This window comes from Corythoichthys intestinalis, chromosome 4 (assembly GCF_030265065.1).
Source record: "Corythoichthys intestinalis isolate RoL2023-P3 chromosome 4, ASM3026506v1, whole genome shotgun sequence".
Classification (NCBI taxonomy): domain Eukaryota; kingdom Metazoa; phylum Chordata; class Actinopteri; order Syngnathiformes; family Syngnathidae; genus Corythoichthys; species Corythoichthys intestinalis.
The window spans coordinates 11,127,838-11,149,001 of NC_080398.1; the positions used below are offsets into that span (position 1 = coordinate 11,127,838).

Genomic DNA, 21,164 nt, shown 5'->3' on the forward strand with positions numbered 1-21,164 from the left:
CTTAGACTGATTCAAACCACCAAGGTGATAACGGTGATGCATTCTAGGATTTGTATTACCTGTGGTGCATGTGTTACATGGCAGTACCAGTTCAGTTAAGATATATACAAAAAAAAAAAACTGTTTCCAAATAATATACTATTTTATTCAGCAGTAAAGACATGTTAGAAGTTCCAAACAAGAAAAAAACTGGCAGTGCCAGCACCACCGGAAAATATAGAAAAGAATGAAAAATGATCTCCCTTTCTGGCTTTTTTCTTAATTGCTAGAATGTGTAAAGAAAAAGAATACACAAAGGTTTGTCAGTATTTTACCAACAGAGAAGTCACAGTAAAAACTGAAAACTACAGTTCTGTCAATACATGAGCACATTTTCATTTCAAATGGCACACATAACAGATCATATGTTGTATTTGTTAAATTGAGAACTTTTATTTAATCTGACCTTAGAGGCCCTTACCAGCAACTGTATTTCTGAAATACAAATTGGTACTGATACTTTAATGATACTCAGTGTGGAGCAGAAAACAAATCACTCTGAGGCACATCATCATTACAGTGGTTGTACCATGTATGATATCCCTTAGAAGGGTGATATAAATCCATGTATGAAACAGTGGGACCACATCTGCCTAGTGTAAACAAAGTTTGAACAATTAACACACATACATACAGTACATTAATTTTTTTTTCATCCTAAAGGTGCTTTGTTTTCACAAAGATTCTTACCCAATAGGTTTAGGAACTTTGATTGTTAACACTCTCCAAAAAACAGGAGAGCATGGAAGGCTTAAAACGCTTAGTGTAGGCTTCTGATGGCAGGCACTAGTTTTGGGTAACAATGCCCAGGATCACAGTATTTTATGCAACCCCTTGTGTTTTTGGTAGCAATAAGCTCAAACCTGATACACCAGCCTGAGAGGCAGTATAACAACCCTGCATATTGGTGCCAGCCACATTCATTTAGCGAGACGCAGCTGTGGTGGAAAGCACCCACACTCATCTTTTAAATGGTTCCTCTTTTTTTTTCTCTCAGGTGTTCTTGTTCAGTTTCGTACTGTCCAGACCTCAAGCTCTTGTATGATGAAGTCTTTCTGTGTAGAGAGTGGAGCATTGTGGAATGTGGGGCATGAAAAACTCGACCCTCGGTACAAATCTGCATCAATCCATAGCCCAAATTCTCCCCTGTAAATGAAAATGAACATGATGCAGTTAAATAACATGGAACTCATATTTTGATTATCTCACAAAAGTCATGCAAAAAATTCACATAATTTAATTACCGGATTTTTCAGACTATAGGTCGCAGTTTTTTTATAGTTTGGCTGGGGGTGCGACTTATACTCTGGAGCTACTTGTGTGTGAAAATATTAACACATTATTATATCATTTCACATGTTATTTTGGTGTTTTGGAGTGACACTGATGGTTCGGTAAACTTGTTAGCATGTTCTTTATGCTATAGTTATCTGAATAACTCTTAATAGTTATGTTACGTTAACATACCTGCCACGTTCGCATTTCGTTGTTCATGCATCATGTAACATTATCATACTGTACACTTATTTCGCATGTTGTTTTCTATTAAATTTTTATTTTAAATTGCCTTTCAAGATGACATATGTTTTCTATGTGTTGGATTTTATCAAGTAAATTTCCCCCAAAATTGTGACTTATACTCCGGTGCGACATATATTTATTTTTTTTTCCTCTTCATTGCGCATTTTTGGGCTGGTGCGACTTATACTCAGGTGCAACTTATAGTCCGAAAAATACGGTATATACAATAAAAATAATTTCACATAAATAACAGGTAACGCAAACCTACCCGCCCCCTCCAAGATGAAGAGACTCCAAGTTTCCGCTTACAAAGTAAGAATTCTCCCCAGTCCACTTATAAGCCTGAATAAATGGCAAATTAACATATACTTAATGGGACATTTGTACGTGTCAGTTATTTACATCTTGGTGTGATAAGACTAATCATGGAGTTTGTACCTGGAAGTCAGGGTTAAAGGTGAATAGAAAAGTTTCCCCTGTGCCGTAGCAGTATTTGCTAACTCGAAACGGATCAGATGAAAAGGCTCCAAAAACCTGAAGAATAATGGACAGATAGCAAGTTGTGAAGTGCTTACAGCCGGTGCTGTGTATTCATCATATCGTAAGAGCACTGCCCTATTACAAACCTTTTTTTGCATGTCTTTAACAACCAGCAACACAGGACTGTCCAGACCCACCATGTTTCTGTAGAGTGTCTTTAAGCTGCTCCCATGGACAGCAGTGCTGTAGACCAGTTGCCATCGATAGCCTTGTGTTCTTTCTGGCATGTGAGATGCAAGCTATGAGGAGGAAACGGTGTCAATCATGTCACCCATCCTTGCAGTTCAAATGGTTATCAGATTTTATACTCTTAATTGTGTTGATAAATGCTTATTGCTTCATTCTGATGTATGTGAAAGCTAATACTTACACTTATCAGGTGCCTGTCATCAAGGATCTCGCTATAGTCACTTAAAACAGGGAGAACGTCTTTTGCGTTCCCCCGGTACTCATGTTCTTCTGTTTCTGAGTCGGAGCTGCATAGACTTAAACGGCGCTTTGGGTCTTTTCCGGTGAGAATCTGCAACAGATTAAAAGGCAGAAAATCATTAAAAGTCAATGGTTCTCTCTTTAAAAACACTGTCTTTATTTATTTATTTATTTATATGGGGCGAGGGGGTGCTCTTTGATCTACCTTATATGCTACACACATCCTAGCTATAACAAAACAAAACAAAACAAAAAACTAAAATTAAGATGTAACAGATCATTCCAAATTAAATGTATGCATGGTAAACTCAGTCATACGAACTCTGTAAGCCATCTCATTCTCCTCCTTAACCAAAGCACAATAATATATAACACATAACATAATTAAAGTCCTGTACCTGAACATAGGGCTCCATAAGGTCACTGGCAAAATATACCACCTTGACATTGTCAGGTAATGGCTTCATAGCTCTTTGTCAAATGTCCTTCTAATATGCCACAATTTATCCAACTGCATGCATCCACTGCTCCCCTCTCACTAACTTTCTCTTTCAGAAAAATTAGTGAGATGAAAGGATGGAGCTCAAACTAGTACACATCATTGGTTAGCACTGCTACACTGTATGGTTTCTTTTTCTGGTAAATCAGGAAGGGGGTGTGCCGTTTATCTATGACGGGAAGTAGTCAGAGAAAGGATGTCCATATAAAGAGTGAGTGGGAGTTGTAACCGCTGGGAACAATGCCAAGCCCCCATAGCGCCTAAAGGTGCTCTTGCTGGGCACAACAGTCATTACAATATGTAATATGCAAGTAAAAAGCCTTACCCCCCAATTTGTTGCTGCAGGATTGGTTAGCTGCTTGTTTGAAGTCCCCTTATTCTTCTTTGGTACATGACAATGATTCTGAAAGTGGGGTTTGCTGTTCTTATTGTTGCTGTTTGTGCACATATCTGGCGACCATTGTACAAAGAAGGTATAGAGGTGGTCAACCCTATAAAGACAGAAGTACAATGAGCTTTATTACTTCTTAAACAAGCACAAGCACACACATAATGTTCTTAGAGAAAGAAAAGGTCACACTAGTTAAGGCATATATTTTCCATCCACTTCAAGTACACAATGTTACTACATAGGATGTGGTATCATAATATGGCACTAAAGGATGATAGTGTTAATACAGTATATTGCATTTCTCATGTAATGTAGCTTATTAACATAATTGATAGAGTTCCCCGATATTATCGGCTACCCGATATTACACAAATAAAAGCATTTTAAAATAATATCGGATAATATCGACATTGGTTTTTCATTATCGGTTTATTGCCAAGATGCATGTTGCTTTCAAAGTGAGAGTAGAAGCATTCTGCCTCTGTACAAGGGCCGGTCAGCGCTTAGCACAGCATTTATGCTTATTGACCATTAGATGTCACCAAACTAAGATGCTATGTGAGCAGACCATTTGCATTCATTGTGCAAAAATTAAATGAATGAACAATAAATGATTGACAAGTTCCATAGCCATAATATGTTATTTCCACATCCGCATATATCTGTATAGGTTTGATATTGGTATCAGACTTTTGTAGTTGGACAATATTGGGATATCAGTTATCAGTTAAAAAGTCATTAACGAACAACTCTAATAATTTATTTGAAAAATCAGAAATAACATCTCTACACCGGTGCAAACTCGAAAAATTGCAAGCATTCATCATTTATATTTAATACATCTATGCCGAAAGCATTATCTTTAAAAAGATCAAACTTTGGATCCAGGTGTTGCATTGGATCCTATTAGCTAGTAAAGGGGTGCCCAATGGTGTGGCCATTGCGTGATTCCCCCCAAACCCATTGTAACAGTTCATTTGCATTGTTCATTGTTATCATTAAAACCACCACTTCAATAATGTTTAGGTTAAATTACATCTTTTATCACAAGTGTGTTAAAAAATGATTAAACTACAGTGATTACAGTTCAATCTGAGCAAGCAGCGATGAGTGCGAAATTAACTTGCTACCGAAATACTGTATCTGTTGAGGCATGCATATCGCAGAACAATTGGTTGACAACTTCAAATGCCTTGAGTATTAATCATAACCTTTTGAATTAACTAAGCAACGTTTTGCAGGAGTTCTACTTCACTTGTGCAATCGGGAAAAAAATACTCTTTGTTTGAAATGTATGCATGCAACCATCATTACATAAAACAATTTTCAATGCAACTTCTCCCTAGTAAAAAATCAAAAAAACAAAAAGAAAAGAAAAAAAAATCCCCGATGTATTCACATTCCATCAAATATGTCTCCAGCGTCTCTTCACTTACTCTCCAACACTGTAGGCAACTCCCATTGTTGACTGGCAAAGTAGAGGTGGTGGTGATGTGGAAAGAGGAGAAGAAAAGAGATGGGGTTTGGAGGCTCAATGCTGGAGCAGCATGTCCACAATGTGCCTGTGAGGGAGCTTCTATTTTATACTGCTGGGCCAGTGCTGAGTTAAACCCCTCTGACCATAAACCCTCCCTTTCCCTCTGAAAGCTAGCAGTATTTGGCAAGTTTGCGTTTTTGCACTAGTATTTCACAAAGGGGGCTGGAAACATATGTTAGTGATTAACGCGACGTGCTCCCTGTCCCTGTCCTTAGGAGTTCATTGAGTTAATGTGTCAAGTTTGTGGCTCAGGGACAGAGTGACATTGCAAAGCAACAGTGTAGTGGGTATAGAAAAAATATACCACTTCAGATTGTATTTATTCATTTACATGTAACAGTCGAAACATACATGCATTAAGGCTAACATACAGTAAACTAGTGTTAAAGAGGCCACAAGCAAACCCCTCGGAACTGCAGTAAAAAAAAAAAGCTCTCACTTCTCCAACATTTGTTCCTAATTTTTAGACATTTTTTTTCTTCTCATGTATCTCCAACTCCTCTGGATCTTGCGTAATTTTTTATTCGTAGAGGGTCTTAAAGTTGGTCCTCTCCAGCCTCCCTCACAAGACATTAAACTCATTACATTATAGCCACAACAGAATGAGGCAATATTGATTTGATTGACTGAACACTTGTCAGTTCGTCTTTTCATTTCCCTTTCTCTTTCTTAGTTTCTTCTCACAGACTCATGTATGTTCACAAACACTTTTAATAAATTCATTTGGTGGTTTCACAGTAATCTTACATTGGTATGAAAAAGTACCTTTAGGAATTTCTCACCTTTCTGCATAAAATCACCATCAAATGTGATCTGATCTTTGTCAAAATCACACAGATGAAAATACAGTGTCTTCTTTAACTAAGACCACCCAAACATTTATAGGTTTTTATTTTTTTAATGAGGATAGTATGCAAATAATGGGAGAAGGGTGAAAAATAAGAAAGTGAACCCTCTGCCTAAGGAGACTTAAAGAGCAATTTAAATTTTTACCAAACATTTTTTAAGTCAGTTGTGTGCCCAATCACTGATGAGTGGTTTAAAGCTGCCTTGCCCACTATAAAACACACACCTAGTAAGAAATGTCTTGATGAGCAGCATTGTCTGATGCGCATCATGGCTCCATCAAAAGAGACCTGCGATCAAGGATTGTTGATTTGCTGGGAAAGGATACAAAACCATCTCTAAAAGTCTGGATGTTTATCATCCGACAGTATGAGAAGATGTCTACAAATGGAGAGAGTTTGGCACTGCTCCTTCTTTCCCAAGAAGTGGTCGTCCACCAAAGATGACGCCAAGAGTTCAGCGCAGAATACCCAGAGACGTAAAAAAAAAGAACCCTAGAGTGTCTGCTAAAGACTTACAGAAATCACTGGCACAGTCCAATATCTCTGTGCACACCTCAACTATATGGCCAAGAATGGTGCTCATGGGAGGACTCCACGGAGGAAGCCACTGCTGTCTAAAAAAAAACATTGTTGCTTGTTCAATGTTTGCAAAAAGGCATTTGGACACTCCAAAGAAGTTTTGGCAAAATATTTTGTGGACTGGTGAAACCAAAGTTTAATTGTTTGGGAGTAACACAATGTCATGGGTGGAGGAAACATGGAACTGCTCACCAACATCAACACCTCATCCCCACTGTGAAGCAGGCTAAAAGCTGAGAAAAAAAAAAAGAAAAGAAAAAGAAAGAAAAGGGGGGGGGGGAGGGTGGATGCTGAAACAAGACAATGATCCAAAACACAGAAGTAAATCAACTTCAGAATAGTTTCAGAAGAACAAAATGCATGTTCTATAGTGGCCAAGTCCAGACTTGAGATGCTGTGGCATGACCTTAAGACAGCGATTGATGTCAGACATCCCAGGAATCTGACTGAACTACAGCAGTTTTGTAGAGAACAATGGGCCAAGATTTGTCCTGATCGATGTGCAGACTGATCTGCATCTACAGGAAGTTTCTGGTTAAAGTTATTGCTACCAAAGGAGGGGGGGCACAAAATATTAAATGTGATGGTTCACTTACTTAATTTTCTCCCTTCTGTCATTGTTTGCATACTATTCTCATTAAAATATGAAAACCTATAATGTTTAGGTGGTATTAGTTAAAGTAGACACTGTTTTTTTTTCATCTGTATGGTTATGACAAAGATCAGATCACATTTGATGGTGATTTCATCAAGAAATGTGAAAAATTCCAAAAGGTTCAGATACTTTTTCATACCACTGTATCAAAAAGATAAGTCCTAAATCCAAAAGAAATCTTGCAAAGTAATCATGTATTATACAGTGTCAAAAGAATGAGCATACTCTAATCATTAATGAATGCTCTGGATTCCATTTAAAGAAAAAAAATGACATATACAATGTAATCTATACTCATCTATAAAAAGCGTGAACACATCTGTTTCTCATTGGGGGTTTTTCTCTTGCAGTCTCTTTGGTCTGTTTGTCCTACTTTCTGTATACTTTGAGGCAAAGGAAGCTTGGGGAAAAAATGTGCCTGTTGCAAATGATATATAGCTGGCGAAAAAGAGGGGGTAGAGCTATGAGTTGCAGTAAACCGAAGCTCAGAAAGACTTTTTTTTTTTTTACCCTTATGTAAGGTTCAGGATTTTGGGGGTGGGGGACAAAAAAGGGATGGGACTTTGAGAGATATGGGTATCTGTTCACGTTCTATCGACTGTTCAAGTAAATACTAGTGTACAAAAGTTCAAAGAAACCTCTTTCCCAACAATTGACTGTTAACCATAGCTAAATGGCTAGTTTTCTAATGAGGCTGTTTACATTTTGGTCATTTTCCTTGTGGGTTCCTTAATCAACTAATACTCAATGTTTTTCCTTCACAGGAATTAATGTGACTATTTGAACTAGAATCATTGAAACACAAAGTGCTTGCATTGTTTTCTTAAACGGGAGAGAAAAAGAAAACCTTTACTTTGTGCATACCGTATTCATGTTTTGAAATATTCATGTTTAATAAATTGAAAAAACAGAATTGTATTTTGCTGATAGTAATAACAGTGGGAGAAAACATGGATAAAAGCCAAAATTTCTTGGAAGTGGTCATTATAAGTGGTGGCAGACATTTCTAAATGCCGGCACTGTTTAAGCCAATGAAATGTTAGTATTCCTGATTTTCCACCATTACTTGTGATGTCATTAATATCCATTGTGCCATGTGTTGTTATACAGAAATAACTTGTATGTCAGTCATCTCTTAAATAGTCATTTTATGCATGGTTTTTGCTTGAAAGAACACAAAGAGTGTCAATTTGCCAAAGTGCTAGTTTTCATTTGTGCGAACAAGAGATTGAGGACAAAGGGCTTTTTGGTGAAACGGTTAGATGATGTAAGAAGACCCAAGATGTGAGGCGGGTTTCGTCTGTGTCTCAGATGGAGACAAAAGATAGACAACAGCAGATTTAACAAGTAAAGTAAGTATATAAATTCTGTGCCTCTTTTTTAGCATCTTTACACCAAATTCGAGTCTATCATTAAACATTACTGGACTGTCTCAGAAAATTAGAATATACAAAATTCTAATTTTTTGAGACTGTCTCAAAAAATTAGAATATTGTGTATCCTAATTTCCTGAGACAGTCCAGTATTTTCTCCATAATCAGGGTCGAAAGAAATTTGCGATTCGATGGTCTTTCATGACTTTATACTCGGCCTTTCATTGTATATTCTTGTCTTTCCTTTTATCACACAACGGTGCTTCACAATAAACAAAGCAAAAAAAAAAAAAAAAAAAAAGAGAGAAAAACAACTAAAACGAGTCAATAGCTGCTTTCGGACTGTAGGAACACCTGAGGATCCCTCTCCTTGAGTCATCACCTTATCGTGGTGGAGGAGTTTGTGTGTCCCACTGATCCTGGGAGCTATGTTGTCTTGGGCTTTAAGCCCCTGGCGGGGTCACCCAGGTCCTAGATGAGGGGCCAGACAAACAATGGCTCAAAATGACCTCTTATGATGACAAAAAAATAAATGGAGGGGGGGGGCAAAGTGGTCGGATGCGTAGAGAGTTGGGCGGCAGCCAAAGGCGAGGGCCTTTGTGGTCCGACCCCCAGCTACAGTAGCTAGGGTGCACTGCATATCCATAACTGTCTATATATTTCAATCTATTTGCTTTCTATTCCTCTTGTGCATTTTTTTTTTCCTTTATTTTTTGGAATTATTATTATTATTTTTTTTTAATTCTATTCATGATTAAATGTGATTTTTACGTATAATTTTATTTCCTATTTCGATTGTCTTTGTTTTTACGTCCTATTGATTTTAATGTGATTTTTATGATCTCCATGTGATGTAAAGCACTTTGAATTGCCTTGTGTTGAATTGTGCTATATTAAAAAAAAATTGCCTTGCCTTGCCTTGAAAAGCTCAGTCATCTGGAAGGGACTCGGTTTCGAGCCGCTACTCCCCCGCTTTGAAAGGAGCAAGTTGAAGTGGCTCGGGCATCTGGTTCGGATGCCTCCTGGACGCCTCCCTGGAGAGGTGTTCCGGGCATGTTCCACCGGCAAGAGGCCCCGGGGACGACCCAGGACACGCTGAAGAGACTATGTCCCTCTGCTGGCCTAGGAATGCCTTGGGATCCCGCCGGATGGTTCTGCGAAAGCTGCTGCCCCCGCGACCTGACCCCGGGTTAAGCGATAGATGATGGATGGATGGACGGACAAACGGACAGACCCTAAAACCCTTGCATGTTTGAAAGGAATAGTTTCCATCAGCGAGCAACTCCAGCGTCTAACGACGAGTCTGGAAGAGCACACAGATTTAGTATAGCGTAGTTTTTTTGTTTTTTTTTTAATATGGCGGCTCCTTGAGACGCACAAGTATGGAAGGGGCGTAAGAATTCTTAAGGCCCCACTGAAAGTCCCTATATAAGAGAGGGAACTAAAATGGTTCTCGGAACTCGAGTTTGTGGTCCCTAATTCCTACATGTGCGAACACGCAAAATTATGTCATCATCCCCCCAAAGTTCTAGGAACTGCAGATAATTCCTACAGTGCAAAAGTGGCTAATGCTGGTTGGTACCTACCAGATCTAGTTCTCCTCTTTATCTAGTATCTCGCTCTATAGCCATCAGTCACAAACAAACCCTGGATTTTGATTTGACCTGCAACTGACCTTTGAAGGTAAATAAGTCTCCAAGATTTCCTTTCATCAAGTCAGGAATATCGCTAAACTCTGCGTCACTCTCTACATCCCAGATTATAAAAACTGGTCGATGGTCCATTGCTATCCTCTGGAATTGATTGTTGCAACTCATGTCTCGTATAGAACAGCAAGTGTCATAAGAGGCATCATAAGTCCATTTTCCATCTGACATTAGGGTCGTAGAAGAGCTGAATCAATGTGTGACGTCAGTAACACTACTCCTCCTCAGGCAGCAGTCCTGTTGTGTGACAGTAGCGGTAACAGGATCAATTGAGTAAGAGCAATCAAGGGTATGGCTTAAACATGTGGCTGAGGAGCAGCCTATGAAATTACTGCTGTTCTTAATGCTTTTCTATTTGAAATTGGTTTTATATCACAGAAGGTTTTTCATTCAAATCTTTTCTCAAGAATTCACTACTATTTTAGTTTTGATAAATTCTGGTAGAAGACTAATGTACAAACTCAGTTAAGGTGATCACTTTGAGTCCAGGTAGGTGTCCAAAATGCCAAATGACAATTTTTAGTCTGATTATTCGGGCCAATATGCTCAAGATTTTTTGCTCACAATTACTGAATAAATTCAGTATTACTTCACCAGACTATTTTCTTTGTGATAAAATTTCATAAATTGTCAGGGCCTCTTCCCCCTCTTGAGACCTGGCCCAACATGGGCAGTTCTGCATTTTTTTTATCTGATTACAGAATGGATACCAGACAGGTAGAGAGGCCACAGGTGCCAGCAATCACCTTTAAAAGCTAGTGGACACTCCACCTCATTGCCCGATCAACTTGTCTAGTTTCGTCATCTGTTGTATCTCCCCTTGTTTGTCACCTTCCCTTATTATGATTCCAGGATCTTTAAGCTTGAGACATTCCTGAGATTCATCCACCTTTTGCACATTCTTGTACCACAAGCAAAGCTGCCAGTGAGTCTATATTCGGCCTTCGCCTGCTGCTGTCAACCTGCCCTCAACCTTGGGCTTTGTCACCTGTCAGCTCACACCTTACCCTGCCTCACAGCAAATCAACGATTTTTGCTCATCACAACCTGCCTTTAACCATGTCTGCTTTGGGATCCCCTCCGCTCCATGAACCATAACGATAAATAAACTGTGCATACTTCCATGTAATACCAAAAGGTTTCACAGATTTATTTCTTGCATTTTTTTCGTGTAACAGTTACCCTTTTTTTTAATGGCCTAAGAGTGCTTCGATGTCAAAAACCCAACTACAACCCAACTTACATATCTCTTTGTTTGTATTTTGCAAAATGTATTTGAGCATAACAAAAGTTCCATTAGAGTGAGTGACTGTTATTCATAAAATTGAATGTGTTCAAAAAAATGAGTTCAGCAAAAATAGTCACAGTTTTGATCTCTGGGAAAAACATAAGGACATTGTAACCAAATGACATTGGCAGCAGCCTTAAGGAGCAGTCTTTGCAGGACCATGGTGTCCTCTTAGCTCTTTGCCAACTCGCACGTAGTCAGACAACATGAACACAAAAAAAGTACAAAATCAAGAATACAACATGTGTCCCTCTCTAGGAACAAATCATGCATGTGAGTAGTCACTACTAGGCCAAAAGTAATGACACAAACACATACACACACACCCAGTGCATGTAATACCGAAGTTACGTGCGATTGTCGATAAATGTGAGCATTTGCACGTGCACACATGTGTATACACACACATATAGTTTTAATTTTTATTTTATTTGCCCTTGCAAAAAGTAGATTTTTGAAGCCTGTAATTTAAAAAAAAAAAAAAAAACATTACTCTCCATTGATTTGTGCATGCAGTTCAGTGTTCCATGCACATACTTTTGGAACAATGACAGAAAAAGTAAGTTACCTTCCATTATTTTCATTCATCATACATGCTGCTTATCCCCATGAGGTTCACGGGAGTGGTGGAGCCTTTACCAGCTAACTATGGGCAGTAGAAGGTGTGCACACTAAATTGGTTTCCCGCTAATCACAGGGAGCAAGGCGATAAACAACCGGATTACCTGTATGAAAAACACGCAGGCACGGAGAGAACATGGAAACTCCACACAGGAAGGCAAGAGCCCAGGATTGAACCCTTGATCTCAGAACTGTAAGGTAGAAGTGCTAACGACTCAATCAGTGTGCTACTGGTGCCAGTATAGATCAATCTGAAGATAAGTTACCAACCAAAATTCCAATGAAGCGGCGATGTTGCGATGCTAAAACGCGCATGAAAACAGAATACAATATTTTGTAAATCCATTTTAGCTGCCTGTATTTATATATATATATATATATACAGTGCCTTGCAAAAGTATTCGGCCCCCTTGAATCTTGCAACCTTTCGCCACATTTCAGGCTTCAAACATAAAGATATGAAATGTAATTTTTTTGTCAAGAATCAACAACAAGTGGGACACAATCGTGAAGTGGAACAACATTTATTGGATAATTTAAACTTTTTAAACAAATAAAAAACTGAAAAGTGGGGCGTGCAATATTATTCGGCCACTTTACTTTCAGTGCAGCAAACTCACTCCAGAAGTTCAGTGAGGATCTCTGAATGATCCAATGTTGTCCTAAATGACCGATGATGATAAATAGAATCTACCTGTGTGTAATCAAGTCTCCGTATAAACGCACCTGCTCTGTGATAGTCTCAGGGTTCTGTTTAAAGTGCAGAGAGCATTATGAAAACCAAGGAACACACCAGGCAGGTCCGAGATACTGTTGTGGAGAAGTTTAAAGCCGGATTTGGATACAAAAAGATTTCCCAAGCTTTAAACATCTCAAGGAGCACTGTGCAAGCAATCATATTGAAATGGAAGGAGCATCAGACCACTGTAAATCTACCAAGACCCGGCCGTCCTTCCAAACTTTCTTCTCAAACAAGGAGAAAACTGATCAGAGATGCAGCCAAGAGGCCCATGATCACTCTGGATGAACTGCAGAGATCTACAGCTGAGGTGGGAGAGTCTGTCCATAGGACAACAATCAGTCGTACACTGCACAAATCTGGCCTATATGGAAGAGTGGCAAGAAGAAAGCCATTTCTCAAAGATATCCATAAAAAGTCTCGTTTAAAGTTTGCCACAAGCCTCCTGGGAGACACACCAAACATGTGGAAGAAGGTGCTCTGGTCAGATGAAACCAAAATCGAACTTTTTGGCCACAATGCAAAACGATATGTTTGGCGTAAAAGCAACACAGCTCATCACCCTGAACACACCATCCCCACTGTCAAACATGGTGGTGGCAGCATCATGGTTTGGGCCTGCTTTTTTCAGCAGGGACAGGGAAGATGGTTAAAATTGACGGGAAGATGGATGCAGCCAAATACAGGAACATTCTGGAAGAAAACCTGTTGGTATCTGCACAAGACCTGAGACTGGGACGGAGATTGATCTTCCAACAGGACAATGATCCAAAACATAAAGTCAAATCTACAATGGAATGGTTAAAAAATAAACGTATCCAGGTGTTAGAATGGCCAAGTCAAAGTCCAGACCTGAATCCAATCAAGAATCTGTGGAAAGAGCTGAAGACTGCTGTTCACAAACACTCTCCATCCAACCTCACTGAGCTCGAGCTGTTTTGCAAGGAAGAATGGGCAAGAATGTCAGACTCTCGATGTGCAAAACTGATAGAAACATACCCCAAGCGACTTGCAGCTGTAATTGGAGCAAAAGGTGGCGCTACAGAGTATTAACGCAAGGGGGCCGAATAATATTGCACGCCCCACTTTTCAGTTTTTTATTTGTTAAAAAAGTTAAAATTATCCAATAAATTTTGTTCCACTTCACGATTGTGTCCCACTTGTTGTTGATTCTTGACAAAAAATTAAAGTTTTATATCTTTATGTTTGAAGCCTGAAATGTGGCGAAAGGTTGCAAGGTTCAAGGGGGCCGAATACTTTTGCAAGGCACTGTGTATATATATATATAATATTGACTTAAGTATACTCACTTGATTACACTGTAAAGACGAGATATGGAATATACTCAAAATGATAAAACTCTTTGTTTTTTGCAAATATCCACTGATTTGGGATTTTGAGACAATCATAATATTGTTTATTCTCTGCAGCCTGGAGGAAACAATGTCCATGCTTTCCAAACTGGATTTGAAAAGTGAAATTGTCAGGCACCAACATCCAGGACACTTTTCCACTTTGCAACATTAAGTCTTAGATGAGCTCAGGCCAAGAGAAGCCAACGAAATATTGAATCTTTTATTGGTACTATGGAGCATGGAATTGTACATTTTGTTTTTTTCTTGCCAATGTCCCGACTTTCTGGGAACGTGATATAGGCAACAAAAAAATACTACACAATCATTTTCAATGTTGAACAATAAATATCTCATCTTTGAGGTGTGTTCAATTGAATATAGGTTGACATTTCTGAAATCACTGCATTCTGTTTTTATTTATGTTTTACGTCAGCTTCCAACTTAATTTGATTTTGTGCTAATATTAGGGAGGGGTGTTCGGCCATTCCTTACTACGCGGCGAAACGTCCTACACAATGCTCAGGGCGCTTGCGCAAGCATCCGCACGCATGCGCACATCGGTTAGAAGCGGCGAGAACTCACTATTTTTGTTTTTATTTAGGTTTTTAGAACCTTTTTACTGCCTCAAAGATACTTTTTGCATGTATTACCCTCTAATACTTTTAACCATTTTTTTTTTTTTTGTGTGTTAGCTTTGAAGCAGTTGACCACATTAGTCACGTAGCAAATTTAAACCATCCTTATTTGATATAACTACATTTAAGTATTTCCTTCAGGCGTATTTTTAGTATGTTATGCCTGTATGCATCTAAACAAAACAAGTTTAGAGCGCACGGTAGTACTTTGGGTGTCAAATTCGACTAATGTAGACGTTTCGCCGATGTAGAAGATTTTGGCAGAACAAGGGGTATAGGTCAAATAAAATAGCTTCGTTATGGTAAATTTGTTCTATTGATATATTGTATTATATTTGTCAAAGTTTTATTGGACTGAATCTGACTTGACTTGCTGCCATATACACTACTGGCCAAAAGTATTGGCACCCCTACAATTCTGTCAGATAGTGCTTAATTTTCTACCAGAAAATGATTGCAATTACAAATGCTTTGGTAGTAATATCTTCATTTATTTTGCTTGCAATGAAAAAACACAAAAGAGAATGAAAAAAATATTTAAATCACTATCATTTACCTCAAAATTCCAAAAATGGGCCGGCCAAACTTATTGGCACCCTTAGCCTAATACTTGGTAGCACAACCTTTAGACAAAATAACTGCAAGCAACCGCTTCCGGTATCCATCAATGAGTATCTTACAATGTTCTGCTGGAATTTTAGACCATTGTTCTTTGGCCAATTGCTCCAGGTCTCTGAGATTTCAAGGGTGCCCTCTCCTAACTGCCATTTTCAATTAACTCCACAGGTGTTCTATGGGATTCAGGTCTGGACTCATTGCTGGCCACTTTAGAATTTTCCATCTTTAGACTTCATAATGCCATGCACACGGTCAAGTAGTCCAGTGCCAGAGGAAGCAAAGCAACCCCAAAACATCAGGGAACCTCTGCCATGTTTGACTGTGGGGACTGCATTCTTTTCTTGAAGGCCTCGTTTTTGCCTTTTCCCAAAAAGCTTTACTTTTGTCTCATCTGACCAGACAACATTCTTCCAAAACTTTTTTGGCTTTCTCAGCTAAGTTTTGGCAAACTCCAGCCTGGCTTTTTTATGTCTCTGGGTCAGAAGTGGGGTCTTCCTGGGCATCCTACCATAGAGTCCCTTTTTAATTCAGACGCCGACGGATAGCACGGGTTGACACTGTTGTACCTTCGGACTGCAGGACAGCTTGAACTTGTTTAGATGTTTGTTGAGGTTCTTTAGCCACCATCCGCACAATCTTTCATTGAAATCTCTCGTCAATTTTTCTTTTCTTCTAAATCTAGGGAGGATGGCCACAGTGCCATGGACTTTACACTTATTGATGACACTGTGCACGGTAGACACAGGAACATTTAGGTCTTTGATGAATGACTTGCAGCCTTGAAATTGCCCATGCTTCCGAACAATTTTGTTTCTCAAGTCCTCTCACAGTTCTTTGGTCTTCTTTCTTTTCTCCATGCTCAATGTGTTACACACAAGGACACAGGACAGAGGTTGAGTCAGTTTTAATCCATTTTAACTGGCTGCAAGTGTGATTTAGTTATCGCCACCACCTGTTACGTGCCACGGGTAAGTAACATGTGCTGATAATTACACAAATTAGAGAAGCATCACATGATTTTTCAAAAGGTGCCAATACTTTTGTTCGGCCCATTTTTTTTTTTAGTTTTGTGTAAAATGATAATGATTAAAAAAAAAATTCTATTCTCTTTTGTGTTTTTTCATTGCAAACAAAATAAATGAAGATATTACTACCACAGCATTTGTAATTGCAATCATTTTCTGGGAGAAATTTAGCATTATCTGACAGATTTGCAGGGGTGCCAATGCTTTTGGCCAGCAGTGTAAGGTTGTGCAATCGTTTAAAACAGGTTTTTACTTGTTTCATATTGACAACAGAAGGAATTTCAAGGAAGGGAATACCACATATCTTTTGGTGGGAAGATACAGTATGTAGCATCCTTAGATCGAATAAACATTAAAGCAATTTTTAAAAACAGAAATGCATAAGATTGCACATATGCTCATGCTTAACTGTAACTATTTAAATAAATGATGAAAAATGACATTCTAAGGCAACATACTGTACAAAATTGTGATACTTCTAACATCGAGGGTAAATGAGCATTATAATTAATTAATGGTAGAAATATCAATGTGGCTTTTGCATTCACATTTGATAATGCAGGAATAGCCAGTTAAATGTCCTGCACACGTTCTTTAGATCACAAATGTCAGTTTAAAGGTTGAAGTAAAATGACCACAGTGGAAGCTCATTGTGGGGGGGGGGGGGGGGGGTTGTGATTTTCACGAAAAACTCACTGGATAACTGTATTCTTGCATGTACAGAGAGTGCATGCCGGTCTGAAATTGCACACTGTTAAAGCAGAAGACAGAGAGAAAAAATGCTACCATCTGCGGTAAAGCTGAAGTCGGCCAGGAAGGCTGTCCTAGTTGGCAAGCTCTACAGGATTATGCAAGAGGAATTTGGGGGGGTAAAAAAACAGGATGGGACTGTGATAATTCTTCTTAGTAAGAACTTTATTGTAACAGATAGTATGGTCTACTATCCTTTGCCTCGCAAGGCTATCCTGTCTTAAATAAACTGCTTACTTTTCACTTCATGGTGGCACTGGACTTTAATGAATGTTATGTAATGACAATCTTATGAAACATTTGTGCCAGTGACCACTTGAGTCGTATACAGCACAGTTGTATTCAGTTTTTAAAAAAAATTTAAGCTAGTAGGTAGTCTCACTTCCTTTCTAGCACATCATTTGCGTCAGGGAAATGCTTGTGGCAAAAGATGAAAAGGTGGTTCTTACCAAGGGTATTTAAGAAGAAGAGAAAATATAATAAGTGGAAATTGTTTAGGTTTTTCATGCTACAAACAAAAGACAGACTTGTTTTCGTATGCAAGCTAATAAAGCGTAAAGAGTCCGTCAAGCTTAGTCCTATTAGGTTAGAGCAGGGGTCAGCAACCCAAAATGTTGAAAGAGCCATATTGAACCAAAACAAATTATATCTGTCTTATATGTCTAAAGCGGCAAAAATTGGAAGCCTTATAATGGAAGCAGCGAATGCTTTATGTATCTGTATTAGCTATATTAGCCTACTATTAAAATGAGTAAGTTGGCTCCAAATACATAATGAGCCTTCATGATTAAATGTTTATTTTCCCTGCAGTGCATCCTATAGGGAATGACACACCGTGTGACTACAGATGTTGTACGTTGCCGCCTCAACTTTAACTTCATTACAATATTAATGAAGTAGAAGAATGTATGAGTCATGTTTCTCCTCTTAAGGAAACCATATTAAAACAAAAAATATATTTCCCTCCCTCATTTCCATTTTCTAACATTTTTGAAAAAGCTCCAAGGAGCTATTGGGGCAGCGCTAATTCCACTAAAGAGCCACATGTGGCATTACAGCTGCGGGTCGCTGACCCCTGGGTTAGAGGATATTAACAGAAAGAAACTTTGTAACCTTCATATACATATCTATAAACCTATATTGGCCTTTATGTGGAATCTAGAACATTTGCAGGGTCAACTATAACTTTGCAGTAGCAGTGCAACTAAAGGACTATAATTATTTTCCAAAAAATCTGCTGAAATTGTACTAGTCAAGTGAACAGCCTGAATAAGCACTTTAATTTTTTTGCCTATTTTTAGAACAATTAATCTGTTATGTAATTTGTCACATTGCCCTGTCTGTATTCTTAACGGGGATTACAAAACCTAAAATGTTTATTTTTTCAAGAAGTGAGTTTCTTGTGTGGAAGTGTGTGTGTGGGGTGTGTGGGTGTTTAAATCTTTGGTAGGCCATGACCCATTTGCAGTTTGCATATGATTCCACCACGCTGACGTAGGCTGGCATACTTTAAGATTTTATTCTGTCATTCCACACCCATAAAAGTTAGGTATGTGTTAAACCATTAAACATTTACAGAAGTGTGTGTTTCTGACGTGCCAATAAACAGCCTCGTTCTGAATTGTTACCCTCATTTGTCTATCAGGCATCACCTTCAGCTTCACTCTGTAATTTTAAATTTTCATTTAAACTTTCTGCGATAATTCCCATCAATGTTGAATGTTCTTATCTTTCTCCACTTTTAACTCTTTTCCATTTGGCATGTGGGGTTTGAGCCCACATTGTGCTATCCCGTCCACCCACAATGTCTAGTGTGGGCTCATTTCCAAACATTGATTTTGGTGGTGTTGCTGCATTGTTCAGCATATGCAGGCTCTGCTTCCTGTTAAAATGAAAGGAATTAACCAAATTAGGAAAAAACATGAAGTAAACCCACTTAATTTGCTTTGGTGTGCTACATAAAAGCGACGCAAAGGATATTGCAAGGGGCCTTTACTACCAGTAATGTAGTTCATGTTACATAATTTTAATTTACTCAATAGTCATGTCTCGTCTATTCTGCCCCAGAAACCTTTTTTTCTATTTGAACAGCCATCTTGAAATAGGGGTCACACTCCTCAGCCTCCCTGGGAAGGGAGTCTGTGTCTAGTTAAGTTTAGATAAACTATCTATCGGGAATCTCAGATTCAGGTGGAGAAGTGTGGTTTTCGTCCTAGCTACGGAACAGTGGATCAGCTCTATACCCTCAGCATGGTTCTCGGGATGTCATGGAAGTTCGCCCAACCAGAGATTCAACTATGTCCCCCGGGGAGTGGTGCTCCGGAAGTATGGGGCATCAGAATCTCTGATACGGGGGTCTGGTCCCTGTATGACCGGTGTCAGAGTTTGGTCAGCGTAGCTGGTTGTAAGTCTGATCCGTTTCCAGTGAAGGTTGGACTCCACCAAGGCGGCCCTATGTCACCGGTTCTGTTCATATCGTTAATGGACAGAATATCTAGGCGCAGCCGAGGCGTTGAGGGGGTCCAGTTTGGTGGCCTCAGTATTGCATCCCTGCTTTTTGCAGATGATGTAGTTTTGTTGGTTTCATCAAGCTGTGACCTTCAGCTCTCACTGGAATGGTTCGCAGCCAAGTGTGAAGCCGTCGGGATGAGAATCAGCACCTCCAAATCTGAGACCGTGGTCCTCAGTCGGGAAAAGGTGGAATGCCCTTTCTGGGTCAGGGATGACTACCTTCCCGAAGTGGAGGAGTTCAAGTATCTTGGGGTCTTGTTCACGAGTGACGAACAAAATTGAACGGGAGATTAACAGGCGGATCGGTGCCACATAAGTAGTGATGCGGACTCTGCATCGGTTCGTCGTGGTGAAAAGGGAGTTGCCGGTTGATCTACGTTCCTACCCTCACCTATGGTCACGAGCTGTGGGTCGTGACCGAAAAAACAAGATCACGGGTACAAGCAGCCGAAATGAGTTTCCTCCGTAGGGTGTCCGTCTCTCCCTTAGAGATAAGGTGAGAAGCTTGGTCATCCAGGAGGGGCTTGGAGTAGAGCTGATGCTCCTCTGCATTGAGTGGAGCCGAATGAGATGGCTCGGGTATTTGACTAGGATGCCTTTGGGGTGCCTCCCTGGTTAAGTGTTCTGGGCATGTCCCACTGGGAGGCCACGGGGCCGACACAGGACACGCTGGGGAGAATATGTCACCCGGCTCGCCTGGTAATGCCTTGGGATCCCCCAAGATGAACTAGATGATGTGGCTCGGGAGAGAGAAGTCTGGAATTCCCTGCTGAAGGTGCTGTCCCCGCGACCCAACCTCAGATAAGCAGGAGAAAACTGCTGCATGGATGGATGGATGGCATTTTAGAATATGCTGTACAGTCAAGTCAAGTAATTGAGCTTTAGTATACCAACTAGTGCCGCTTATCCTCAAGAGAGTCTTGGGTTGATAAACTGGAGCTGATCATATCATACTTGGGGAGATAGAAGTGTACAACTTGAACCGGTTGCCACACTTGACATACAACCAGTGTCGTTAATAACGGCGTTAGAATATAACAGCGTTACTAACGGCGTCAATTTTTCTGTAGTGAGTAATCTAACTGATTACTTTTCTAATCTTTGCAACGGCCTTAGCGTTACTGAGAATGTAAAGGTGTGCATTACTACGTTGGTAGAGACGGACTTACGGTGAAGCAGAGCAGGAGTGGGGAGGGAAAAAAAGGGTGTTGTGACGCCGTTGCAAACGCGATGATAGGTGCTCCAATAATAACTGACTGTAGCCGATAGTCTACAAACTAGCCCACATTATGCTGCGATAGATATCACATGTATAGAGAAGTAGATGCGAAATGATAGACTCACCGGCGCTGGTAAACAGACGATATCTTAAAGCAGCAGACGTTTCAATAAGGCTCTGTTGTAGAGAACCTTCCTAGCGAACCTGTTTTTTTTTTTTTTTTATCTAAAATATTCCGAAATCGGCAAAATCTTGACTTGATTCATCTTTAAATGATGAAACCGTT

The 21,164-nt window shown here is 39.5% G+C and overlaps 1 protein-coding gene across 2 annotated transcripts; it reads right to left on the reverse strand.

Annotated features, from left to right (window-relative positions):
• Positions 1-124: 124 nt before the first annotated feature.
• LOC130915003 (nuclear receptor coactivator 7) lies at positions 125-4,982 on the reverse strand. 2 transcript variants are annotated; one of them, XM_057834632.1, is made up of 7 exons: positions 4,856-4,982; positions 3,354-3,519; positions 2,471-2,620; positions 2,187-2,339; positions 1,999-2,094; positions 1,829-1,902; positions 127-1,185 (listed from the first exon to the last, which is right to left on the reverse strand). In XM_057834632.1, the coding sequence occupies exons 1-7, from the start codon at positions 4,879-4,881 to the stop codon at positions 1,047-1,049; spliced, it is 804 nt and encodes a 267-aa protein (XP_057690615.1). In that variant the 5' UTR covers positions 4,882-4,982; the 3' UTR covers positions 127-1,046. The 2 variants fall into 2 exon arrangements, with proteins under 2 accessions (XP_057690616.1, XP_057690615.1); XM_057834633.1 differs by lacking the exons at positions 3,354-3,519; positions 4,856-4,982 and adding an exon at positions 2,928-3,131 and having other exon boundaries at positions 125-1,185.
• Positions 4,983-21,164: the final 16,182 nt, after the last annotated feature.

Bases quoted from the DNA above. Each gene is read 5' to 3' on its own strand.
- LOC130915003 (XM_057834632.1), bottom strand. From the start codon at position 4,881: ATGGGAGTTGCCTACAGTGTTGGAGA. The intron at 2,621-3,353 runs GTAAGGCTTTTT...AATCTGTTGCAG, and splicing joins CTGCAGCAACAAATTGGGGG to ATTCTCACCGGAAAAGACCC. The intron at 1,903-1,998 runs GTACAAACTCCA...CCATTTATTCAG, and splicing joins CCTTTAACCCTGACTTCCAG to GCTTATAAGTGGACTGGGGA.